The sequence below is a fragment of the Microcaecilia unicolor genome, chromosome 3, assembly GCF_901765095.1.
Source record: "Microcaecilia unicolor chromosome 3, aMicUni1.1, whole genome shotgun sequence".
Lineage (NCBI taxonomy): Eukaryota > Metazoa > Chordata > Amphibia > Gymnophiona > Siphonopidae > Microcaecilia > Microcaecilia unicolor.
Genome location: NC_044033.1, coordinates 364,598,196 through 364,626,092, shown reverse-complemented (window position 1 = coordinate 364,626,092; position 27,897 = coordinate 364,598,196). Strand labels below are relative to the sequence as shown.

The 27,897-nt window shown below is 41.9% G+C and overlaps 1 protein-coding gene across 1 annotated transcript in view; it reads left to right on the top strand.

Annotated features, from left to right (window-relative positions):
* MAN1A1 (mannosidase alpha class 1A member 1) overlaps positions 1-27,897 on the top strand; it is a 309,444-nt gene that overhangs the window by 241,765 nt on the left and 39,782 nt on the right. Inside the window, exon 8 of the mRNA XM_030198560.1 lies at positions 15,017-15,132. Coding sequence (XP_030054420.1) covers positions 15,017-15,132 — 116 coding nt within the window. The remainder of the gene's footprint in view (positions 1-15,016; positions 15,133-27,897) is intronic.

Below are 27,897 nucleotides of genomic sequence, written 5' to 3'. Positions count from 1 at the left end.
GCCCTGCAACTACCCCACCATCCTGCAAATTACCACCTGCAACTGCAGTAGATTCTGCTGACCCCACCCACTCCCCCCCACCCCAAACACACAGGAACTGTACCATCAGCTACTCTCCAGGTAGTACACACCCAAAACAGAGAGAAACATGTACACACGGGTTGAAAAGAATATGATAAGCCATGCTGTGCACACTTTCACCCCTTGTTTTTTTTATGATGACTAAAAATGAATTCTGCAATATGTGCTTTCACTTCTCTCTCACAAGCCAGTGAAAATGTAATGCAGCATACTTTATAAGTATTTAACCAGTTCTGCTGGAATTCTGTTGGACAAGGCTGGATCTCTGCCATTCTTCCTGCAAATTAATTTGGTTCTTGTTTTGATAGTAAGCAGACAGTGATTTTCTGAAGCATGAGTCAGATAGTTTGTCTTCAGCAATAATGTATATAATAAGAGGACTTATTGATGAGATTGTGCTAATGCTATTTAGTTTGCAAATGTCAGGGGTTTCTTTGGTAATTTGTTTAGGAAACTGTAAAGGTCATTTAAATGTTGCTATTTTGAGATTAGTTTTCCATCACTGCAAAGCAGATGCTTTTCAAAAGCCTTTAATTTTCACTTGAGATTGTAAATACTGTATGCTTTTTAGTGTTATGTTGAAATAATATCTTCTGTCTATTATCCAGAAATAGTACTTAAGACTAAAACCTATTTCACTGTCCTAAGACTTCCTATGTGTATTGATGTTTCCTTCTCATCAGCAGCAGATGAATCCATTAACTGATGGGTTGTATCCGCCTACCAGCAGGTAGAGATAGAGAACACTGAAAAACCATAGTGCCCTCTTGGACGGCTAGCTCCATCTGCCTTCAGTATTTCTCTATCTCCCAGCAGGTGTGGATGTTGCTTGATCAGCTCCTGGAAAAATTCTGCCTGGGGTGGCTGCTGTGCTTTGCCAGTTGAAGCTGGGGTGTTGTGGCTGGTGGTGCCCACTTTGAAGACATATAGGTTCGCCCTTTCCCTGCATTACCCATCCCCCTGCCTACCGGAGTACCTCTGTTGCTGCCTGGCTCCAACTTTCCTCACAGCGTTAAAAAAAAAAAAAAGGAGTACGCATTGATTGCATAATTATTCTGAGGCTATTTTCAGCGTGCAGCTTGACTGGAGCTAGTTTGACTCGGTCTTTTGAGGTGAGAGTGGTGCCCAGCTCCTCCGGGGAGGTCCCGCGGACGCCGTTCCGAACGGGGTAAGTTTTGGCCCGAAGCCGCCATTTTACTTATATATTTCCGTCCGGTTGGGTGATGGCTGCTGAGGGGTTTAAATGCTGCTCCCGTTGTGGTAAACGCAGATCAGCAGTGGGGCTCTGTAAGACGTGCTCTTTAGACGCTAGAGCTAGTACGAGCATGGCGAGCGATGATTCTTCCCGCTCAATGGAGCTGGCAGTGGGCGCCATTTTGGAAGCGCCGCATGTCTTGACCCTCGCTGTTGCGGAGGAGTCTGAATGCAGGAAGATGCCTCGGTCAGAGGCTACCAGAGGAGCTCCTATTCCCGTTACTCCTAATTCGTAGGCGGAGGGTCAGGGTGAGTTTTTCTCCCCTGAGTTTGTGCTTTCAATGCATAAAGCCTTCTTGCTGAAAAGAGCTCTGCCGCAGGTATCTGACACTGCGCTGCTACCTGGTTTCCCCCTGGGTGTTGATGGTCGGGCTGTGTGGATTCTGAGGGTTCTGGCAGGGCCTCATGGTCTGATGAGCCAGAGGAAGGTGCCGGTTTGCCACCAGATCTGGATGATCCCATTGCGGTTCGGATTTTCCACCGCGACGAGCTGCCAGCGCTAATTTCTGATGCCTTGCAGGCCCTCTCGATTGATGATCCTGCCAAGTGCGATGCCTACTTTGGTAATTCTAGGATGGCGAGTACTAAAAAGCCTGCTCAAGCCTTTCCTGTGCATGACTCCATCCAAGAGCTTATTTCAGCTCAATGGTCTGAACCCGATGGGCCTTTGAAAGTGGCCAGGGCTATGGGTCAGCTTTACCCTCTGAGTGAGGAGCACTTGGCCCCTATCGGGATGGCTAAAGTGGACGCCTTGGTCACGACGGTGACTAAAAAGACCACCCTCCCTGTAGAGGGACGGGTGGCCCTGAAAGACATGCAGGACTGGCGGCTTGAATCCGCTCTGAAACGGTCCTTTGAAATATCGGTCCTCGCCTTAAGGGCGTCTATTTGCAGTTCCTCTCCTGGTTTCAACAGGCAGTGGAGCAGCCTGCGGATGGTGTGGAGTCCCTCGCTGAGGTTGCACCGCGGATGGAGTCGGCCCTGTCATTTTTGGCTGACGCCCTTTATGATCTGGTCAGAGCTTCGGCTAAACAGATGTCTGGCGGTTGCGGCCCGCCGCCTTTATGGCTTCGGCGGCTGACATGGCCTCTAAGGCTGACAGGCTGGTGAGGTTACCCTTTCGGGGCCTCCTGTTATTTGGAGAGGAGCTGGAGAAAATTGTTAAAGACCTGGAGGTCCCTAAGCCCCAGCGGTTACCCGAGGATAGGCCGAGATCTTCTTCCAAGGGCTCTGTGTGGCCCTCCTCTCCCCGACCTCGCTTCCGTGAAACTCGCAGGTATCGCCCAGGGCGCTCTGCTGGGTTTTCTCAACGTGCCCATTTTCAGCAGAGGAACTCCTTTCGCTTGGACAAGCGTTCTGCAGCGGCCGGATCAAGGCCTGGAGTTCAGGGGTGGCCCCCTCAATGATTCCTGCGGTAGGAGGGCGCCTTTCCCTCTTTCTCGAGGAATGGACCAAGATTACCTCAGATCAGTGGGTGCTGGATCTGATCAGAGAAAGTTACCAATTGGAATTCAGCACCTCGGTGAGAGACGTGTTTTTGGAGTCCTGATGCAGAATAACCCTGGAACAATAGTTTGTACTATCAGTCCTTCCCCTTCCTAACCTATTATTCCTAAAACAGTTATATTTTTTTGTCAGAAATGGCAATATTCAGAGTAAAGTTACAGCACAAATGATCAGACCAGATCAAAAATTCCCAGTTGCAGAATGTTATCGAACATAAGTCGTTAGCAGAAAGAAAATCCAAGGTGTAATGTCTGTAAAAAAAAATTCCAGAAACTCACAAATGTCTGTAAAAAAAAATTCCAGAAACTCACAAATATCACTATTATCGTCAAGGTGTAAATTAAAATCACCTGATATTACTTAACTTAGAGAATGTGGCACTTGCTTCCAAAATCTGAGTTTACAACATAGAGAATATTGAAGACCAAGTTACCGGTGATCTATAAATAACAAGTATCCCAATTATATTCAAAGAGGTGTATTTTCAAACCACTTAGACTTACAAAGTAATCAAGAGGGGCATTTTCTAAAGAAACGTCCAAGTTGCGATTTGGACGTCTTTGCAAAACGTCAAAATCCAGGGACGAGGAAACCTTATTTTTGAAAAAAGATGGACGTCCATCTTTCATTTCGAAAATACTGTCAGAGACGTCTAAATCCTCAAATTTGGATGTCCCTAGATTTGGACGTCCTTGGATATGGACGTTTCTGACTTTCGGTGATTTTCGAAACCAAAGACTTCCATGTCAAAAAACGTCCAAATGCAAGCCGTTTTGACTTGGGAGGAGCCAGCATTTGTAGTGCACTGGTCCCCTTGACATGCCAGGACACCAACCGGGCACCCTAGGGGGCATTGCAGTGGACTTCATAAACTGCTCCCAGGAACATAGCACCCTTACCTTGTGTGCTGAGCCCCCCAACCCCCCCCCCCCCAAAACCCACTACCCACAACTGTACACCACTACCATAGCTCTTACGAGTGAAGGGGGCACCTATATTGGTGGGTTTTGGAGAGCTCGCTGTTTCCTCCACAAATGTAACGGGTAGGGGGGATATGGACCTGGGTCTGTCTGTCTGAAGTGCACCACAGTACGCAGTAAAACTGCTCCAGGGACCTGCATGCGCTGTCATGGACCTGAGTATGACATCTGAGGCTGGCATGAAATATTTTTAAAGATGTTTTTGAGGGTGGGAGGGGGTTAGTGACCACTGGGGGAGTAAGGGGAGGTCATCCCCGATTCCCTCCGTGGTCATCTCGGGCACCTTTTTGTGCCTTATTTGTAAAAAAAAAAAAACACGTCTGGGTGAAAATCTCCAAGTGTTCATCAGGGACGTCCTTGCTTTTTTCGATTATGGGTCAAAGACGTCCAACTGTTAGGCACGCCCAAGTCCCACCTTCGCTACGCCTCCGACCTGCCCCCTTGAAATTTGGACGTCTTTGCAACGGACTGCAATTGGAGATATCCAAAATCGGGTTTCGATTATACCGATTTGGACGTCTCTGGGAGAAGGACATCCATCTTCCGTTTTATGTCGAAAGATGGACATCCTTCTCTTTTGAAAATGAGCCTGATAGTAGCCTACGGAACATTGTGTTTTGAAAATGAGCCCCAAAGCATCATCTCTAATCCTGGAGATCTATACGATGGGGACAGTATTTAATGACAAGAAATCCTTATAAATCACTGCAATACATCCACCCTGTTTTACCTCGCGATAAGAATAGGCTACTGAGTAACCAGGATGACACAAATTTACAATAATTGAAGTATAATAATCTGAAAGCCAAGTTTCAACTATAAAAGTTAAGCCAAGATCAGATCCATCAATTAAATCTCTTATCAAATCAGCTTTATTGCAAACTGATCTGGCATTAAAATAACAGCAAGGAATTGGTACATCTGAGTTTGAAGCAGCTTCTGAATCACAACTAAAATTGGTCTTAAAACTTGTTCTCGTTGATTAACCAACTTTCTCCTTAACCTCCTATGGCCCTGAATTTGTTGACTCATTGCCACAGAACAATCAATTAAATATTCTGGTTGCCTGTCTTCCTATTAACTCTAAATGAGTTGTTAGCAATTATAACTGCTGTATAGGTTGACACAGGCTCAATTTCAGTTGAACTAAATCAGACCCATAATTGAAAACCAGACCCAAGCCATTTCCGTACTAATTGTTAGAGTAGTCCTCAAAAAGCTAAAATAAACTGAAAGTTATTTAAACCTGTCCAGATCTTAGTCTTCAAACTAACACACAGGCGCCACACAGAGGTGTGCACTGAGCAGCGGCACGCCACTGGTCACTCAGATGTTATTAGGAGGGCATCTGACATCACTAAACTAGGCAGAGCAAGCTCCCATGCCCAGTAGTGTGGTAGGAAACAGAGGACTGATGACAAACCCAAGTTTAAAGAAATTAAACTGATCTGGAGCTCTCAGCACAGTTAAGAAAGATGGTAAGCACACAGGGGAGCTTTTGATGATAAATTTAAACTTCCCTGGCTGCTCTGATGTTATTAGGAAGGGCGTCTGACATCACAAAAGTAGGCAGAGCAAGCTCCCATTCCCCAGTAGTGTGGTAGGAAGCAGAGGACTGTATTGCTTCGGTATTACAGCCTGCTCACTTGATCACCACAGACTGCTCACAGAATAAAATACTACAGATTCGTATAGATTCGTATTTGGTAAATGAAACTCTTTATTTGCACTTTAATTGGAGAGTGTATAAGTCATTATTGTTACTGCATCACAATGATTAAGAAATACACACACTAATCGGGTACATTACTAAAGGAAAGCTAAAATAAGAAAGATATTTTTATATATACATACATCATCATCACTGGTCAGGAATTACATCATTCAGGCCCTTATCTCATCAGCTGGGAGGCCCGTTGCAGCGAAAGCCTGAAGTGTCCAGACCAGGAACAAGTCTTTTCTGCACAATGCATCCACCCACAGAATGAGCCCCAAGGCTCTGCTGCAAAAAGCCCCCTTTTTAAGCTAAAACTTATCCAGAAATGTGCATGGGGATGCCGTCACACACTCTCGGTTCAAGAAAACAAACCACTGGCCAGGTGAATTATTTACCAAACCTCAAGAGTACCCGCCCCCTTTCTGCACAAGCTGGCTTCAGGGACATACATTGTTCTTAAGAGGTGCCTTATCTCATACATTGTTCTTGAGTGTGCCTTATCTTATACTAGCCTGTTCTTTGAGATATACCAGGAAAGTCACTTTTGGGTCAAAGACAGGGGATTTTAAAAATGTGTTATCGATTAAAGCAAGACTGAAAAGCAATGTTTAATATTTTCCATCACAAGGACGGATGACAAATTCAAGTTTAAAGCAATAAACTGATCCAGAGCTCTCAGCACAGTTCAGAAAGATGGAATTCCTATTCAAAAGGATTCCAAGGTGTATTTAAGTCTTGCAGAGCTTTTAGAGGCATATTTTCAAAGCACTTTGGGAGGCTAAGTTCCATAGGTTTCTATGGAACTTTGGGAGGCTAAGTGCTTTGAAAATAAGCCTCTTAGTCTATTTATTTCAAGGCTTCTTTAACATATAACACTACTCCAATAATTTGATCCTGTTACTGTGATATATTTTATAGCCTGGTATGACAGTGTTCCATTGATTATTTCCCTTCCACCAGATCTCCAAGATGCCTGTTTTATCCATCTTTTCATTTAGTGTAATATATTCTCAATCCAGTCTTACTTTTAAGGCTTCTAGCATTTGCATACAGACACTTGGAACAATGTTTTATTTTATTCCTGTTAACCACTTGCTCAGCAGTTATCGGTGATAATTTGCAATCTTTCACGTCTGTCTGCACTTTATTTAAAAGCACTTGGCCTATTATGGCTTTTATTGCAATTTCATTATTGGGATGCCTTATCCTTCAAAGATACCTTGTTCCAAACCATGCGCTTTTAGGTAGAAACAGAAAAAAATGTAGGCAGATAAAAACCATATTGTCTATCCAGTCTTCCCATCCATGCCATCTACTCTCCCTATCATTCCCTTAGAGATCTCACGTACTTTCCCAAGCTCTCTTGAATTCAAATACTGTTTACGTTTCCACCAATTTCACTGGGCGGCCATTCTATGAATTCACCACACTTTCCGTGAAGAAGTATTTCCTTAGGTTACTTCTGAGGGTATCACCTTCATCCTGTGCCCCCTCATTCCAGAGCTTCCTTTCAATTGAGACTCGCTGCCTCTACATTTATGCTGTTTAGGTATTTAAACGTCTCTATCAGATCTCCCCTTTCCTGCCTTTCTTCCAAACTATACATATTGAGATCTTTAAGTCTATCCCCATACATTTTAGACTATTGCCTGTTTTAGTAGCTGCCCTATGGAATGACTCCATCCTGTTTATATTTTTTTGAAGGTGCGGTTTCCAGAATTGTACACAGTATTCTAAATGAGGTCTCACCAGAGTCTCATACAGGGGCATCATCATCTCCTTTTTTCCACTGGCCATTAGAAACATAGAAACATGACGGCAGATAAAGGCCATATGACCCATCCAGTCTGCCCATCCTCTGTAACCCCTAATTCTTCCTGTTCTTAAGCGATCCCACATGCTTATCCCATGCCTTTTTAAATTCTGGAACAGTCCTCGATTCCACACCTCCACCACCCTTTTTGTGAAATAATACTTCCTTAGCTTACTCCTAAGCCTATTCCCTCTTAACTTTGTTGTATGCCCCCTCATTCCAGAGCTCTCCTTCATTTGAAAAAGGCTCTCTTCCTGTACATAAATGCCCTTGAGATATTTAAACGTTTCTATCATATCTCCTCTTTCCCTCCTCTCTTCCAGCATAAACATGTTGAGGTTCATAAGCCTGCCCCTATAATTTTTGCATTCAAGACCGCTTACTAATTTCATAGCCACCCTCTGGACCAACTCCATCCTGTTTATATTTTTTTGTAGGTGCGGTCTCCAGAACTGCACGCAGTACTCCAAATGAGGCCTCACCAGAGACTTATACAATGGCACTATCACCTCCTTTTTCCTGCTGGTCATGCCTCTCTTTATGCACCCAAACATCCTTCTGGATTTGGCCGTCACTTTTTCTACCTGTTTGAAAGCTTTAAGGTCGTCAGATACAATCACCCCCAAGTCCCACTCTTCCTTCACACACTGAAGCACTACACCCCCTATAGTGTACCGTTCCCTCGGATTTTTGAGACCCAAGTGCATGACCCTGCATTTTTTGGGATTAAACCTTAGTTGCCAAATACATTCCTCTAGCTTCGCTAGGTCCTTCCTCATGTCATTCACACCCTCCAAGGTTTCCACCCTGTTGCAGAGTTTAGTATCATCCGCAAAGAGACAAACCTTACCAGACAGCCCTTCCGCAATATCGCTCACAAAGACATTAAAAAAGAGCCGGCCCTAGGACCGATCCCTGCGGTACTCCACTGATGACCTCCTTTTCCTCAGAGCAAGCTCCATTTACCACCACCCTCTGTCTCCTACCATTCAACCAATTTTTTTACCCAATCAGTTACTCTAGGTCCCGCACAGAGGGCACTCAATTTATTTATCAGTCGCCTGTGCGGAATCGTGTCAAAGGCTTTGCTGAAATCCAAGTATACCATATCAAGCGCCCCTCCCACATCCAACTGTTTGGTCACCCAGTCGAAGAAGACAGTCAGATTCGTCTGACACGACCTGCCACTAGTGAAGCCATGCTGCCTCGAGTCTCGCATTCCATGTAGTTCAAGAAATGTCACAATCCTCCTTTTTAGAAGCGTTTCCAATAGCTTACTCACCACCGAGATCAGACTGACAGGTCTGTAATTCCCAACCTTTTCCTTACTTCCACTCTTGTGCAAAGGAATCACATCCGCTCTTCTCCAGTCCACCGGGGCCACTCCAGTTTCTAAGGAAGCATTGAAGAGGTCCGTCAGTGGAGCCGACAGAACTTCTCCGAATTCCTTAAGCACCCTCAGGTGTATCCCATCAGGCCCCATCGCTCTGTCTACTTTTAGTTTGGCAAGCTCCTCACGAACTCATTTATCCGTAAACGGGTCTTGGTCTACTATACATCTATCCCCTTTAGCCTTTGTTTTCTGCAGTCCTACCCCCAGTCTTCCATTCGTGAACACCGAGCTAAAATAATCGTTAAGCAGTTCAGCTTTTTCCTTATCTTCCACATATTTCTCTCCCTCAGCTTTGTGCCTCACAATGCTATTATGGCACTTCCTCTTGTCACTTACATATCTGAAAAAGGTCTTGTCCCCCAATTTTACCGTATTAGCAATCTTTTCCTCCATTTGCCGCTTCACTTTCCTGATAGCTTTTCTAGCTTCTCTTCGCTTATTTAGGTATTCTCTCCTGTCTTCATCTTTGAGTCATCTTATAACGTGCAAAGGCTAGCCTCCTTTCCCTTATCTTTTCAGCTACTACATTCGAGTACCAGAGAGGCCTTCTTTTCCTCTTACTTTTATGTAATTTTCTAACATAAAGGTTAGTCGCCTTTAATATAGCTCCTTTCAGTCTTGTCCATTGCTGTTCTACATCCTTCAGCTGTTCCTATCCCGCTAACTGTTCCTTGAGAAATTCTCCTATCTCGGCAAAGTTAGTTCCTTTGAAATCCAGGACCTTCAATCTTGAGTGAGCCCTCTCTTCTGTTTTAATATTGAACCATACCATACGATGATTACTAGATGCCAAATGGTTTGCCACATTGATGTCAGAAACGTACTCTCCATTCATAAGCACCAGGTCCAGAACAGCTCCATCCCGCGTTGGTTCCGATACCCACTGCTGGAACAATTCTTCCTGTAGGGAATCTAAGATCTCTTTGCTTCTAGACGACCCCGCAGCCGGGACACCCCAATCAACATCCGGCATATTGAAGTCACCTATCAGTAGTACTTCCCCTTTCCTAGCTATCTTGCGGATGTCTTCAATTAAGTCTCTGTCCATTTCCTCCGACTGTGAGGGAGGTCTGTATATCACTCCGATATAAATACATTTTCCTTTCCCTCTTTTCAGTTTAACCCACAGCGCTTCTTCCATACCCCACATGCCCTGCAGTTCTGTCACTTGGATATCATTCTTAGCATATAATGCCACACCTCCACCCTTTTTTCCTACTCTATCCTTCCTGAATAGATTATAGCCAGGTATAGCAACATCCCAGTCATGGTTCTCCATGAACCATGTCTCCGTGACCATCACTAAATCCAAGTCCACTTCCATCATTATAGCCTCAAGTTCTAGAAGTTTGTTTCCCATACTAGGGGCATTGGTATACAAGGCTCTCCAGATTTTACTCTTTTTATTTCCTTCTATAGAGGCATTAGATGTCCTACCTTTCTTGGGACTAATTATGGCTTCGTGGCCTTTTATACCCATCCCCATCAATTTTAGTTTAAAGCTCTCTTTAGTACTTTAGCCAGCCTGTTGCTGAAGACACTCCTTCCCTTCCTTGACAGATGGACACCATCACCGCCTCTTGGAAAATGATCCCATGGTCTACGAAACCAAAGCCCTCTCGTCGGCACCAACCACGCAGCCATGCATTTATCTCCAAGATACTAGCTTCTCTCATTCGACCTTTACCTTCGACAGGGAGGATCAATGAGAACACCGCCTGTGCACCTAGATGCTTCACCCTCTGACCCAAAGCCTCAGTCTCGTACGATACGATTCCTCTCCTTATGCACCCAAGCATCCTTCTATTTGGTTACCTTAAGATCATCATATATGATCACACCCAAGTCCCTCTCTTCTGTGCACAAAAGTTCTTCATCCTGTAAACTGTACCGTTCCCTTGGGGGGTTTTGCAACCCAAATGCATGACCCTGCATTTTTTTAGGATTAAATCTTAGCTGCCAAATTCCAGACCATTCCTCTAGCTTTATCTTATGTTACTTATTACTTATGTTCTGCAGATACCATGGATGTTTCACTGCAGATTGCAATAAGATTGAGAAGTTACAACATGTAATTGAACTCTGGAATTCGTTCCCAGAGAATGTAGTAAAAGCAGTCAGCGGGATTTAAAAAAGGTTTGGATGGCTTCCTAAAGGAACAGTCCACAGACCATTATTTAAAATGGATGTGGGAAAAATCCACTGCTTATTTCTAGGATAACAGCATAAAATGTATTGTACTGTTTTGGGATCTTGCCAGGTACCTGTAACCTGGTTTGGCCACTGTTGGAAACAGGATACTGGACTTGATGGACCTTCGGTCTGTCCCAGTATGGCAGTACTTATGTGTATTTGTGGATTGCCACTTGGAAATCTTAAGTAACAATTAATCTAAGGTAGAAATATCAGGAGCCTGGGGGTCAATATAGTAAAGTACATGAATGACCTCTGCAGAGAAATAAACAGAAAGCCCCAGATCTTGTATAAGAAGGAGAAGAGGACTCAAAAAGATGTTATAAAGTAAAGGTGCAAGAACAAATCCCAGAGGGACACCACAAGAAAAAGGGTAATTATAGAAGTAGCAGTGACTACTGAGAGGGATCTGTTAATCAAAAAGGAGTAGCGGTGTGGTCTAGTGGTTAGAGCACCAGTTTTGACATCCAGAGGTGGCTGGTTCAAATCCCACTGCCACTCCTTGTGATCTTGGGCAAGTCACTTAACTCTCCATTGCCTCAGGTATAGACTTAGATTGTGAGCCCTCCAGGGACAGAGAAATACCCAGTGTACCTGCATGGTAACTCACCTTGAGCTACTGCTGAAAAAGGCGTGAGCAAAATACAATTAAAAATTAAAAGCTTTGCTTTTAATATAGATGTGTCATTCAGACAACAAAGAGAATGATCAGTCAAGTCAAATGCTGCTGTCTGGTCTAAAGAAGCCAGCAGAACAATCTTTATCCAATGCAAATAAAGGTCCCTGAGGAGACTAGTGAGAATTGTTCAGTACTGTGTCCTTGTCTGAACTCAGACTGCTGGGTATGGAGGACATGAGTGTCCTCGAGAAAGTGAGCTGCTTAAAAACAACCTTTACTTTACTGCCAACTTGGATACGAATGAAAGATTTGAGATGGGAGGGTAATTAGAAACTATGGATGAGTCTGTGGGGGTTTTTTTTTGAGTAGGACAAATCACAGTTTTCCAGTAGTCAGGAGAGGTACCAGAACTATGACTGTTGTTAGTCATTGAGAGTATTAGAGGAAGAGGACCATTACAGGAAATTTTGAACCAAGGGGTTGCGGACTAGTTAAACTTGATAAAACCAAGAAGAGCTCTTTTTTTTTGGCTTACTTAGATGCATTTTAGATTAGAGTGGTGTAATATTTTCACTTTTCAATGTGCTGTATCCAACTAATGAAAGCTCTCCCTGGGCATCTTGATTCTTGAGAGCTACTTAATAGGACAAATTTTATTTTTGTGGTCATCACTTTGGCGTTTATAGTCAGTGAACTCTAAGGCATCGGTGAGTTAACTGCCATATGCAAAGTTTTTTTTCATGATACGGTGGTTATGTGCAAGTATACTGAGTTAATGTGGTCTTGGATTTCTACCTTAATTAATCAGTTATCCTACCAATATTTTTCCCAGGCTATATGTCCAGTAAGACCCCAGTAATCTTATGGTTGTTGTTTTTCCTTATCTATTTTTATTTAAAGGCAACCTATATTTAGTGATTCCCGGTTATGAGGACTTGCATTGTGCTTGTCCACAGACAAAATAAAGTTGCTTACCTGTGTGTTCTCCAGGGACACCAAGATATCAATCCTCACTAAATGCTCATGCCCTTCCCAAGGAGTTTGCTTCTCCTTGTTACAAACAGAATCGAGGTTAAACCATGCAATGGTACTAGATATTCAGAAAGCTTCAGTAGCTTGTATGTACTTCTTTCAGGGTTCTGTTGCATGATGTCACTCAATTGTCAGAACTGATATTTAGTTTTCTCAGGGAGTACCTGCTACATATGAACAATTGTTTTCTCACTCCATCAGAAACAGCAGGCCATTGTCTTCAAATTCTGTCTGAAGTGCAGATAAGGGTGTCTATCACTGACCATAACAAAGTACACTGCTGTGAAATCTGCTGTAGAATGCCATCCATAAGGATTCAGCCCTGGAAGAACAGGCCTCTTGCTGCTTTGATGGTGAAAATAAACCCAGCTCCAATAACCTATCCATGATGGTTCAAAGTATTATCCAGTAAACTGATTTTGGCTGTGCTGGTTGCCAGACCTTGCCAGACTTCTTTAACTTCTTACTCCAAGGATAAGCCTAAAGAGTCAAGCCCAGTCTGTCTCCCTGGTCATCTGACCAAGAGTATTAGATGCAATCTGATGGCAAAAGGTACAAGTCTTGAACAGAGTCCTGGTTGTCTACAGCCACTGTATAGAAGAAAATCTTATTTCTCTGTAGCCTTTAGTTGTCTAAAGTAGTGCCAGACTTTTACCTTAATCATCCTACCAATGTTGTTCCCTGGCACTTTTACCTTAATCGGGCTATCATCCTACCAATGTTGTTCCCTGGCTTCATATCATTAGGAGTGAAGGAGTTCTCTATTTTAGATTAAAAACAAGTTGCAGCATTGTATCTAGAGTAAACTCAAGGCTTTAGAATGTCTTCATTGTTTTACATTTCTTTTGCCTTCAAAAGACTTGGCAATGTAATAATTTTCTAATGAAAGTAGATTGTAGCTTGTGTGTGACACCCATACAAGATTGAACTTTAAATATAAGTTCCTGACTTCTGGAAAACAAAGTAGAAAAAATTGGATATAATAAAATAGACTGTGTTAAAAACATCACAGGCAAAAGCATAAGGGCAGATGCAATAAAATGAACAGCTGCTCAACAAGACAGTATTAGACCTTACAGTGACCGGAGGAGCCATTCTCAGTGGAGTGGTTAGGCTAGAGTTGGCTGCTAGGAGATCAGAGAGTGAAGCTACAATGAGGCACTGGCCTTTGTCGCCATTGCCGTGCATGGAATTACTAGCGTAGTTTGGTAAAAGAGGCCCTAAGATTTATGTTGGTTCTCCTACAGAATTGAGCCAGATCTGGTGCATGCCTGTTTTCATACTGATCTGGGTATGTATCTTGCCTTGTTGCCCAAGTGCATTTTCGTAAATTGTATATATTATTAAACGTTTTTTAGATTATTATGTTGAGATTTGTGTTTTTTAGCTGGTTAGTGAAGGTTTTGCAACTTACTAATATTTTACATGTTACTTTTTATTATTATAATGTTACTGCACTTTCTTATGTATTTATGTAATTAGCAATATTGTGTGTTTTATTATATTTCTTTTAGTTACTTTAGCCCCTGAAGCAGCTGTTTGGTAAAACTTAGCCAAACCAGGCTCTGTATTCAAAACCCTCCACTCTTGTTGCATAATAAAGGTGTTTTTGTCTTATTTTGGACTTCTACGGTCTTTTTGTGGTCTGTTCACCATTTCCTTTGGTTAAGTTTCTAATATGTCAGCTGCTCTGCACCACAGAGAACTGACACAGAATCAGAGTCATGTCTGTAAAACCAGAGTTTCTTGGTCAAATCCAGCAAATTTTTCAGCTGTGGTAAAGAAAGAGCCTTATAGGAAAGGAAAAGAAAGGAAATTAAATATACTTGTGAATTGCTTTGTAGCAGCCATTTTTTGAGATTTGACAACTTTTTCTTTTCATTCTTTCAACATTTCAACAAAAAACCATGGGGTCCTTTTACCAAGCTGCGTGGAAAAGGGCCCTGCACTAGCAGTGGGGGCCTTTTTTCCAGTACACCAGGCCCTTTATACCGCAGCAGGTAAGAAGCTCCCAGACACACATGGTCATGCGATAACTGTTTAATGTGAGCCCATGCAGTGGGGAGCCCTAGGCAATAAGGGCTCACGTGGTAACCTGGCGGTAACTGGGCAGCACACGACAATTGCCTGATTACCACCGAGTTACCGCTGCACAAGCCATTTCCGGGGGCTGTGTTGAGCCAGCGGTAGTCCTGATTTAGCATTCAGTAAACCTGTGTTGCGCTTACCGACACTTTGTAAAAGACCCCCCCCCCCCCCCCCCCATGTGCTTCATAGAAACCTAAAGCTTTTTGTATGTACATCTACTTTTGAAAGTTTGAAGCCATGTATGTAATCATACAGTTACTATTGAAAGAGATGATACAGTATCCTTTTATATTTAAATATGGATATTTGCTATATTTGAAACTACATCCCCCTTTTTCAGATCATGTGTCTATTGGCGGGCTTGGAGATAGCTTTTATGAATATTTACTGAAGGCTTGGCTGATGTCAGACAAGACAGATGAAGAAGGCAAGAAAATGTATTATGATGCTGTTCAGGTAAATGAGATATTTAAATCTTCATTGGCATAACAGTCTAATTTATAGTATTTCCAGCTGAACAATTTTGTACGAAATATGAGGAATTGAAGTCGTTTCATAAAATGGTCAAAATGATAGAAGTTGATGTTCAAGAGCATTTATCTTATTTTGTTTTTCAAATTGGCCAAGCCACTGTATCGTTTAAAATGGAGGAGTCAGAGGGTGGGTTTAAGCTTTAGCAGCAGTGTTCAGTTGTCATTGGTTAGTTATCTGATAAATCTGTGCTGCTGAATGGGCTGTATTCAGTGGCACCGACATATCAACCTGGTATCCAATTAAAGTTATCCAGATAAGCTGAGGAATTACTGAGAGCAGAGGTGCCTTAAAGCTTGGGATAAAATAGAGATTGTAGGTTTATTATCAATCTGTGTTTTAATTTCATTAAAAAGCAAAACTTTTGCTGTTAGCTTGTTCAGAGTCTAAACTTCATTTGTCCTACCTTTATTTAGAGGCCCTTTTACTAATGGGTTAGTGCGTGCTAGATTGAAAGAAACTACTAATCATGAAAATCAACCTAAACCAATTGATCAGAAAGAAAAGTTAGTGCTAGGTAGGTCAATGTCACCCTTTCTCACACATCCCTCAGCAAAACATCCAGTCACACTCAGCCATTCTCACACACACCCCCACTCACCCATTCTAATACTCAGCAAAACACCCCACTCTTACTCACCCGTTGTTACACACCCCTCAGCAAAACAACCTCAATCACATACCCAGAATAGGACACCCCCACTGACACTCGCCTGTTCTCACACACCCCAGAATAGCACACCTCCATGCACACTCACCCTTCAGCAGTACACCCCCACTCACACACTACAGAATAGCACACCCCCACTCACATTCATCTGTTCTCATGCACCCCCCAGCAAAACATCCCCACTCACACTCACCCATTTTCTCACACCCTCAGCATGAAAACTCACAAGTTTTCACACACCCCTCAGCAAAACACCCCCACTCTAACTCACCCATTCTCACACACCTCTCAGCAGAAAACCCCCCACTCAAACCCTCTTCACCAGTACACCCCCTTCATGCTCATTTATTCTCACACTCACCCCTCAGCAGTACAACCCCCTCACCCATTCTCACACCTCCCCTCAACAGTACATAGCACACCCTCACACTCACCCATTCTAACATGCCCATTCACACTAACTCTCAGCAGTACACACCCACACCAAATCAAATGAGAACTTATTACAAACTATATTAAACATATTTAATATTTACTCCTGTGTTCTATTTCCAGTTGTATAATTAAAAATATATCTATATACATATTTCTTTTTTTTTTAAATTTTAAATTTTTATTGAAAATTTTGAATATTATAATATTTGTAACATCCCTCAACCAAGAGTTTGTCGCTCAAGTACAAACGATTTAATACAGAGATCACCCTCTAATTCTAATACAAAATCTCGCTAACTGGATCCCCACCCTCCATCCTGGTTCCCGTCCCTACAACAGTTTTCCCCCCTCTCCCCCGTTAATACTTCCCCACCTCCAGCCCCAACTCCTCCCACCCGATTATCCCATCCCCCTCGTACCCTACAAAATATAATATTCAAACTGTTTCCAATATTCGGTCCAAATGTGTCCATTCTGCCACTTCTGTATCATATCGTCCTGCTCGGCGGTCTGTCAGTTTCTCTAAATCAGCCAGCAATTTTACTTTTGTTAACCAATTATGTATGGTGGGTCCAGTACTCAGCTTTATACATATTTCTATAACTATTTTTTATGTTTCATTTCTCACATTAAAAACATCAAACAAAATGTAACAACCATCATAAACGAGTTAAAAATACATACTTACACAGTGTTATTACACACAAATAAACGTTGCTTTTCTCAAAGTACTAACCTATCACTGAGCAATTCCAGTGGGGACAGCTAGTAATGATTATAATATGATCAAATTTGAGTAGTTAATTGGAATAAAGATGCTAAGAAAATTACTGAATTAGCATTTCACTTTCAAAAGGGCTACTGTGATAAAATTAGGAAAATAGGTTTTTGTTTTCCCTTTTGGTTTTTTTTTAAGGGAGTAGCTGTAAAGGTTAAGATTTTACATCGGTCATGGATGTGGTTTCAAAATTCCATCTTGGAAGCCCAAGCCCAGACCAAATGTATCCCATGTATTAATAAAGGCAGAAGAAAGACTAAACAGTCAGTATAGTTAAAAGGTGTGGTGAAAGAGACTACTGTAGCCAACAAATTTAGTTTTGAAAAATGAAAAGCTGGCAAATTAGATGCCACACATTGAAAGCAGGCAAAAAACAATTTTTGAAAAGAAACTTGCCACGAACCTCATAATAAAATCACTTTCAGGTACATTTGAAGCAGGCAGCCTGCGAGGAAATTGATTGACCATTAAATGATCATGGGGTAAAAGGAGCACCCAGATGAAGAGATTAAATGAATTACCGAGGAAGACATAAGAGGCACCCATTCCTGAAATGGTATTTAATGGTGACAATTCAGAGTAACTGTGATGAAGAAAACTGGTCCAAGCAGGAAATGAAGAGAAAACCCATAAGGAGAGAACTGCTGTGATAAAACATCTCATATACAGAAACCTGACAAAAAACGTAAAGCAACAGGTTGGCAGTAGTGATTTCTCATTCATTTTTGACACAGTTCAAAGTCACCACATTGCTTTGGTTTCTGTCAATCATATTGGTACAGGGAATGCTGTCCTTCACCAGTCACTACAATGTTATTGTAACTTGCACACCGCGATTGTGACTTTTTGCTGAATGTGTTTTTATATGCTTACATTGGATCTTATTGACACTGAGAAGTTTGGGGGGGGGGGGGGGGGGGTTGCCATCTCATCTTCAGCAACACTGTTATTCGCTTGATGTAGGCATCTGCCAGAACGGGGCCATGTTGTTTCAGTATATGAGATGTTCAGCCTTTACCATACTGTTCTTTCCATTTCCTGCTTCGACTTGTGTTCTTTGACCCTGTTCTCCTCTAGCATGACCTCAGATCTTTCCATAGATCTCGGTGTACCTGGAAAATGTAGAAGACCAAATTGACTACCAGATCACAAAGACTGGATCATATACACTCCATACTGAAATAACAGTGAAATTGCAGATCTACAATTAGTAGCAGAGATTAGAAGATGGCGAATGTAATGCTACGAGTTTATCTTGTTGGGCAGACTGGCTGAGCTATACAGGTCTTTATCTGTTGTCATTTACTATGTTACTATGTAAAGGATTTCAGAAGTGATCTGGGAACAGTGAGCTTGACATCATTCTAGGCAAGATAGTAGAAACTATTATAAATAATACAATTACTGAACACATAGATAGACATGATTTAATGGGACAGAATCAACATGGATTTCACCAAGGGAAGTCTTTTCCTGACCAGTGTACTATATTTTTTTTAAGTTGATTATAAACATGTCGATTAAGGAGAGCAAGTTGATGTACTGTTTTTGGATTTTCAGAAAGTGTTCAACAAAGTCCCTCATGAGAGACTCCTGAAGAAGTTAAAAAGCCATGGGGTGAGACCCATGTCCTGTTGTGACTTGAGAACTGGTTAAAAGTTAAAAAACAGAATATGGTAAAATGGCCAGTTTTCTCAGTGAGGACAGTTAATAGTAATATAGTAAATGACAGCTGATAAAGACTCTTATGGTACATCAGTTTGCCTAACAAGGTGGCAAGTCATACCTCCTACTCTGTGCATGTTACACTTATCTATGTGTAGATGATGGCAGTTAAAGACCTGAAGGGTCTCTCCAGTCTGTCCAGCAGTCACACTCATCAATTCATGATTAAACCAACAATAAATTTGGGGTCAAAGGGGATAACAACCAGCAATTCAGCAGATGAACTGGTGGGTTGCTGTGTGTTTCTGGGGGAGGAAATGAACTTTCTCCCCAAGTCTTGCGGAGTACCTCCACATAGTATGGTAGGAAAGAAACAGAATACATACTGGCCACACATCCAAAGTCACTTCTTATACTTGCCCTTGAGATGCTGAAGAAATATTTTGGGGAAATATTGGAAATTCCGACAGAAAGCTATCCGCCTATAGGCAAAGCCCAATATATTACAGGAACTTCCAGATCTTTGACTGTGCAATCTCAACCTGATTTAAACTTGACTGAATTCCTAGAGAGTTCTCTGGAAGTAATAACAGAAAGAACAACCCTTCTAGTGACATTTGCCTTAGAGCCGGACAGAGATAATATTTTCCGCATGTATTTTCGTTATGTAAATGCAGTTTTCTTAGGGTCTAAAAAAACAAGTTTTTCCAGATTTAGCAAGGGAAACACAGAAAAGAAGGACAGAATTTCTGGTTATAAAACCCAGAGTTCTCAATTTTAGGTGGTTCTTTTGATTTGAAATTCCCTTGCAGATGTTTAGTGACTTTGATTTTAATTAATTTTTTTTTTCTTTGACCCCAAGAAACTGATAGAATTTGTTAACTGTAAAGAAGGTACTAGAAATAACCCCGGTCGCACCCAATAATTGATTTGCTGTATATCGGCTGCGTGTGTTAAGCTGTCTACTGCTCTGTTGATGATTTATTTTTTTCTTTTAAGTTTTTTTTAATTTCCTGGTTCTTGGATCCAAATTTTGTGGAAAAAGTTGAAGATCTTGTTTTTCCATGTATAAAGATTTTCCAGATAATGTTAAGTAGAGATATTGCTGAAACATTTATGTTAAATATGTAAATGTAAAATAAAAATATAAATTGTAAAAAAAATTAAAAAAAAGAAACATCTGAGTGATGCTGCAGAAAGAAAAACAGAGAGGGAGAAAGGGGATTTAACAAAGAATGCAGGAGGGAGAGGTGCCACAGCATTTGGAGGAAGCAACAGGGAAGGTTTCTGTGATAAATTGACGATGGAGAGAGTAGCTCCAGAAGCACAATATAGCATGATAAATGAGGGTGAAGAACAGAAATCAACTGAAGAGGAAAAATAATTGCAGGAGAAGGACCCAGAGTTGGAGGAATTAACAGTTCAGCTGCTGGCTTATCTATCCTATCCTGCAGGCAAATAGGTGAATGACTTCATAGACCCCCATCTTTGTGCCATGCAGATGTGTCTTTGGACCAGGCTATCCAGGTCATAATAACACATTGTGCACAGGCAAAGTTAGCAAAGGCGGACATTGAGTCCACCTTTTGTCTCCTACTGGTCCACCCACAGTCCTTTTGTTCGTTAAGCTTTTCATGCAATGGCAAATATTATTTTGACAAATGCAAGCGAGTGGGCTGCTCAGTTTAGCTCATTCATACACTGGGTGATAGAGCAGCTAGCGACAGCAAGAGCAACAGTACACTACCTAGATGATTTTCTGTTCATCGGTGGAATACACGTGACTGTGCAGCAAGATTCCATACTTTCAATGAAGTTGCAAACCCATTTGGTATCTCATTGGCCCAGGACAAGATAGTAGGCCCTTGATGTGTATTTACCTTCCTAGCTATAGAACTTGACTTTGTTAGCCAGATGTCTAGACTTCCTCAAGATAAGATTGCCAGGATGAAAGGGGCAGTGGAGGGTGGTAATGGCCAAAAAAGCCACTTTGAAGCAATTCCAGGAACTATTAGGTTTACTGTGCTTTGCAACGCACATCATTCCAATGGACTGCATATTTGCCAGGAGGTTGGGTTTGGTGATGGGAGTTGCCAGTGCCCACCATCATAAAAGAGTAACCAAACCCATTAAGGATGACTTACTGGTGTGGAGTAAATTCATTTCCACATTCAATGGGTATACTTTCTATATTTGCCTGGTACTCCTGGTAGTTGAGGATCCTGGAAGGCATTTCACTTTGTTGGGCTCCTTGAAATTTGTTCTCAAGTTAATGCCTCTGATAATGGAATTCCCAAGCAGCTACAATTTTCTGTCTTGAAATGCTTTTTTGGGGGGGCGGAGTTGTCTTTTCTCTTCAGCTACCTTCCTTGTTTCTGGTTCCACCTCGGTTCTTTTTTCTTGAGCATCACAATGCAACAGTTGTGAGGGCAGATGCTTCTGTGACCCATCTATTCTTGGGCTGTTTTATATTTTGAGGCAGTGGTGGTAAATTGGTTTGATGCTGTGTAGTACTGGAAGCTGCTTTAATTGCATCCAGTTCCTGCTTGTTTGCTGAGCTCCTCTTTTATAACTAGCAAGCTGAAGACAGATGGAGCTAGCCCTAAGCCTCCAGATAGTGTGCCTTGGAACTAATGCACCACAATTGTTACATTGAATAAAGGCATCTCAATTGATTGGAATGGGTATGAACAGGTGTACTATGAAAGGGTTACCAATTTGAAAGATTACATATTTTATTATCCAATATATAGATTATCCAATGCTCCTATTACTGAGGAGTACTGGATAATCTATATATGAGTAGCAAGCCCAGGGGTGGGTGAGGTAGGATAGGCAGGACTGTAAGTCTTTCAGTATTCAGCCAAATATCACAAATAAAAATGTTCTGTAGGAAGGACAAGCAATGATACTGTTTGATTAAAAAATCAAGTTCTATAATCTGTCTCCTTTAGATCCAAATATTCCCAATAAATATAGCGATTTCTTTAATGCAATCTAAGTGCAATGAAACCATCTGTCAAGACTAAAGCTGCTTTCTTACCAAGGACTGTTAATGGGAAATAAACCTTGCAGAGCTTGATCGTAGTTTAGTAGACAAACTTAGGAAACTTCAGCAAGAGTTAGCAGTGTGAAAGGCAAGAGACAGTTTGAAATACCTAGGCAGAGAGGGAGAGACCTTGCTTTAATTGTTTGTTTTTGTTTTGTAGTCTGTATTTAAGCAATTAGTCTAAAGAACAGATATTAGGTAGCTAAACCTATAACTAGACAATTGAGATATAAAGAATAAAAATCAGAAAGCACTTAGAGCAGTATCATGGTTCAGATATTTAAGTTTTCCTTTGATTCCATCTCTTTTCTATATACAGTAGGTATCCTGTGTTTATCCCACCTGTTTTTGAATTATGTCACTGTTTGTCCCCACCACCCCCATCAGGAGGGAATTTCTGGCATCCATTTCCATGAAAGAGTGTTTCCTGATGTTGTTCCTCTAACATCCTGCAACCTCAGTTCATGTCTTCTAGTTCTACTGCTTCCTGCCTCTTGAATTAATTTGTAAACAAATATTTTTGATTTTTTTTTAAGGTTCAAGTTTGTCTTTGATATCCCACCAAGGGAGGATTCCATCATAGCGCTTAGCAATGGCAAAAATGGAGGGATTCAACAGAAAAGAACTACAATATTTATAGGACAGACAAAAAGAAAAGAGACAATAGTAGAGAGGACAGGGAAGGGATGTTGAAAAGGAAACTAGCAATGGGAAAGGATATAAAGGAGGAGGGGGGAGCAAGCAACATTCATTTTTAAAAAAACCTATTGCTCCAATGTCATGTGTGTGTGGAGGGAGGAGAGGGGGAAGCAAATACCTGTATGAACAGGAAAGTTTTTTCAAAATTTACTAAAAACCCTTAAACATTACAATCAGTCAACAACTGTGATAATCTGTTTCAGCTAATACAAATTACTGCTAATGAAATGTACTCGATATTTGTACCAAATTATGAACTCCTTTCAAAGATTCTTCAGTGTCCCACTTTCAGCCGTACCTAACAGTCACTTAAAATATATACAATTCTTGTGATGCTCACAATCTGAAAATGATATACAGATATTTCAGGCTTACTGTATTTGCTGGATATTTATTTATTTATTCATTCTTATATTCCCACAATTATCCAAAAACAAGTTTCAGTTCATTGTGGCTTACAGTAATACTTATAATACTTCAAAATGCTTCCACAGTGATGTTTTCAAGCGAATGTGTTCTCTAATCTTTTGATCAATATATCGAGACCTCCTTGATGAAATAGATGAACCTTCCAGTTGCTGCTTTAAATTCATTGCTAAACTTAATCTGTACATTAATTCATATTTCGCTGCACTAGCGACTTCAGGAGACTAAACTACAAACAATAATAAAGTATCCTCTACGTCCCATATGTAATCATATACTGCAATATTATAATCTCAATACAACTTACACAGCTCATGAAAATTCCTGCCCGGACACCTCCAAGATGGTTATCTAACCTACAGGGCATTCAAACAACTGAACCTACTCTGCTGGTTCCTGGCTTTGTTAACGAGTATGACGCACTTGCTAAAACAAGGCGCTCACACGTGCGCCCATTCAGCCTCTTTATTCAGTCCCCACAGTTCGATAGTATTCAGTTTGTTCCCTACTTATTAATATAGATGATAGATAATTTGTCTAGAGAACAAAAAAAAGCACTGAAGGAATTAGTGATCAATCAAAGGTAATTATGCAAGCAGACAAGGGAGGATGGGTTGTAGTCCAGGACAAAAGGCAGTATTTGGATGAAGCTAATAGACAATTATCAGATGAACAATTCCAGAAGAAATTGGGCTGAGGATCCATCTGTTCAATATTCTGGACTAGTAAAGGAGGTGTTATTTACAGCATTCCAGCGGGGTATCTTATCCTCAAAAGAATATCAGTATTTGTTTAGACAATACCCTGTTATAACAATTATTTACATTGTTCCTAAAATACATAATTCATTGAACAGTTCACCCTGTAGCCTCATGGTGTTGGGGAGGCGGGATATTTGTTTGAACCCCTCTCCCAATATTTGGATTGCCACATCCAGCTCTTGGTCAATAAAATACCATCTTATGTATGAGATTTGTAGGATGAAAATAAGTAATTAGTTAATAATTATTCCCTGATAATACTTATTACAAGGTTCCCGCTCAGCCTAGGGGAAATATTATAAAGGAACCTTGTTGCTGGCACCCTGCCAGTGTTTTGTTCCCCGCCAAAGAACCAAAGCCACATCACAGATGATAATTATTATTATTTATTACCGGTAGAAAAATAGACACTCTGCAATAGCTTATATGCAATATAATATCTCTTACTGATATGCACACTAACAAAATATATTGTCTAACTACACTCTGATTATCCTGAGACTACGTACAGTAATGATTAGAACAGTACAAATGATATCCTAATGATCCTTATGAAAACTTATCACATCTTATGCAAAATACACATTAGCAGCTTTCCCTGACCAAGAGCTGACATAAACCAGTCGTACTTAGATAAAACCACTGCCTAACCCCAGACTAGGAAATATATCACTGTGATCTTACCACGCTGTCCTGATGACGGCTTCAGATAAGACCAGAGCAGAATCTCCCCAGACGCTATCTCAGCTGTCTGTGTCTTATGTAGTGCAGGTCTTTCTCAGCAAACAAGCAGGTTCCCGTCTCTCCTTTGGTTATCAGAGCCAAAATCTCTTCCACAGGTATTTGCACCAGTTATGTAGGTCACAAGGTTGGTATCATACAGTCTCTAGCTCACCCCGAGCCTTGCTGGATTTCTCAGGTCCTTCACAGGTACTCCTCCTCTGAGGGTCTCCGACTAACTTTTCTCTCACTCTTCCCGTGTTCTTCCAGACCTCTCTGAGGCAGATGCACTAAAGCTAAATGAGCCTTTAATGACCCTCCAACGAGGAAAATTTGATCCGTTGCATGCATCAAAGGGCTTTTACCGAGGAAGCCAGCAGCTAACGAAAACGGAATGGAGATGAGCAATTAGTGTGAAAACCCCATTGAAACGACATGCACTAACCTTTTCCGATTGCCTTTACGCAGGAAAAAGGCAGGAAATCTAACGAGAGGTCTAGACCTCTCGTTAGGACAGCTCTGTGCCAGGAAAAATCATTAAGTGAAAAAATAAACAAACTTTGAGCCAATCCCAGCGCATTAGCAGAGCTAAAAGCGCTGTGATTGGTCCAAAGGACGTCAGAAAACACATCAAATAAAAAAAAGGATCGGGAGGGGGCAAGGGCGCTCATCAGGAGCGTCCTGTATGGACGGCCTTGCCCCCCCCCCCCCCCCCCCCGCTGCTCCCCACTTTCCGCCGTTCCCCCCCCCCCCCCCCCCCCCCCCGAAAAAGCAAAATGCTAGCTGCCCCGGTCCCCCTCCCTTCCTGTTCCTGTGTTCTGCAGAGCTAACTCCGCCTCCTGTCATTCTTGTGCCCCGCCCCCGCTGCCCCCCCTGAGGTCGACTACGCCGCTCCCCCCCTCCACCGAGACCCCCCTCCCTATTAACGACCCGAGCAGCGCCTCTCACCTCTTTCTGAAGCGCTGCACGGGCAGGAAGATCTATTGTGTTGGTTGTAGAGTCTCCATGACGTCTCTTCTTCCCTGGCCCAGGCCCCGCCTCCTTCTGACGTAAGTAACCTACGTCAGAAGGAGGCGGGGCCTGGGCCAGGGAAGAAGAGACGTCATGGAGACTCTACAACCAACACAATAGATCTTCCTGCCCGTGCAGCGCTTCAGAAAGAGGTGAGAGGCGCTGCTCGGGTCGTTAATAGGGAGGGGGGTCTCGGTGGAGGGGGGAGCGGCGTAGTCGACCTCAGGGGGGGCAGCGGGGGCGGGGCACGGGGCGAAAGAATGACGGGAGGCGGAGTTAGCTCTGCAGAACACAGGAACAGGAAGGGAAGGGAGGGGGACCGGGGCAGCTAGCATTTTGCTTTTTCGGGGGGGGGGGGAGCGGCGGAAAGTGGGGAGCAGCGGGGGGGGGGCAAGGCCGTCCATACAGGACGCTCCTGATGAGCGCCCTTGCCCCCTCCCGATCCTTTGTTTTTGGATTTTGCTGACCGGGTAGCCACGTGTATGTGTTGTGGCTTTTTTGTTTGTTTGTTTTTACGTTTGCAGCATGCGCAGAGCAGCCAGCAAAACGCTTGGCTGCTCTGCGCATGATTTAGGGGCCGATTACCGATGTGTATTGTGATTCTTTGATACATTGTACGTTTGAATACCGATCTGAGCATGTGTGACTTTTTTTTTGGTGCATTCTTCGTTTTTTAAAAATCGTTAGGGACTTTAACGATTTTGATTTTTTTACGTTTGGTTGCTGCATCTGCCTCTCTGTCGGGTGATAGCCTGGACCAATTAGCCTCTCGTACAGTCCAGCGCATGGGCAAGAAGAGTTCTTTGTTTTGTGACCTTGGAGATGGTAACTTCTGGTGCCATGAGAATGACTCCCTTCCCAGCATCTCAGAGATAGAAGGGGGATGGTTGAAACACAGAATGTCCTTGGCTTCAGCAAGCCTGTCAGTGATTTTCCACAAGCTGAAGCTGGATCTTGCTGACATAGAGATGTTCAGGTCAGAGGGTTGCAGAAGCCATCTTATTGTACCAAGATGTCATAGGCTTCTGTAGGCCAAGACCAGCTCAGGCTAGATCACAGGGAAATACCCCTACAGATTCATCTCATTTATTACAAGAGTTAGAAGAATGGAATACACCTATGGATAAACAAATGATTTTAGTAACATTGGACGTCAATACACGTTATAATAATGTACCATAGAGGGCAGCTTTAGAATTGATTCATCGGGAACTTTTGCAACTATCATTGTCTTCAGAAAAAGTATAATTCTTGAATCAATTAGCAGAATTAGTAATTACTAAGAATTTCTTCGTTTCCAGACAATTTTTATTACAGATTAAAAGGGGTGGCAGTTTCCCCCACCGTGACCTCTCTTTATATGGTAGAATTTGAGAGGAGGTTTGTGTATCGATCTGACTACATCACTAATGTAGTCATGTGGAAACATTATATATTTGATTTGGTCAAGAGGTAACAGGTTTACTGTTACCATTTTTTACAATATCTGAATAGATGTGAACCCAACATTACTTTCACCTGGGATATAGGTATGGATATAGTAAATTTTTTGGATATTAAACTTCATTATGAAAAGGGTAAATTTATTATTCAGGCGTATCGTAAAAGTACAGAAACTATGTTGCAGTATACAAATTTTCATCCTTGAAAATTGAGATATAGTATACCTACAGAACAATTTTTAATAATAACACGATTATGTACCAAACAGAGTACCTTTGTGCATCATAAGTATATAAGTATTGCCATACTGGGACAGACCAAAGGTCCAGCAAGCCCAGCATCCTGTTTCCAACAGTGGCCAATCCAGGTCACAAATACCTGGCAAGATCTCAAAAAAGTACAAAACATTTTATGCTGTTTATCCCAGACATAAGCAGTGGATTTTTCCCAAGTCCATTTTAATAATGGTCTATGGATTTTTCCTTTAAGAAGCCGTCCAAACCTTTTTTAAACCCCGCTAAGCTAACCACCTTTACCACATTCTCTGGCAACAAATTTCAGAGTTTAATTACAGGTTGAGTGAAGAAAAATTTTCTACGATTCGTATTAAATTTACTACTTTATAACTTCATTGCATGCCTCCTAGTCCTAGTATTTTTGGAAAGAGTAAACAGACACTTCATGTCTACCCGTTCCACTCCACTCATTATTTTATAGACCTCTATCATATCTCCCCTCAGCCGTCTTTTCTCCAAGCTGAAGAGCCATAGCCACTTTAGCCTTTCCTCACAGGAAAGTCATCGCATCCCCTTTATCGTTTTCGTTGCCCTACTCTGCACCTTTTCTAATTCCACTATATCTTTTTTGAGATGTGGTGATCAGAATTGGACACAATGTTCGAGGTGCGGTCGCACCATGGAGCGATACAAAGGCATTATTACAAAGGCATTTTTGTTTTCCATTCCTTTCCTAATAATACCTGCATCAGGCTGTAGATATGAAAAATTGATTTGTACAGCGAGGGTATCCTTAA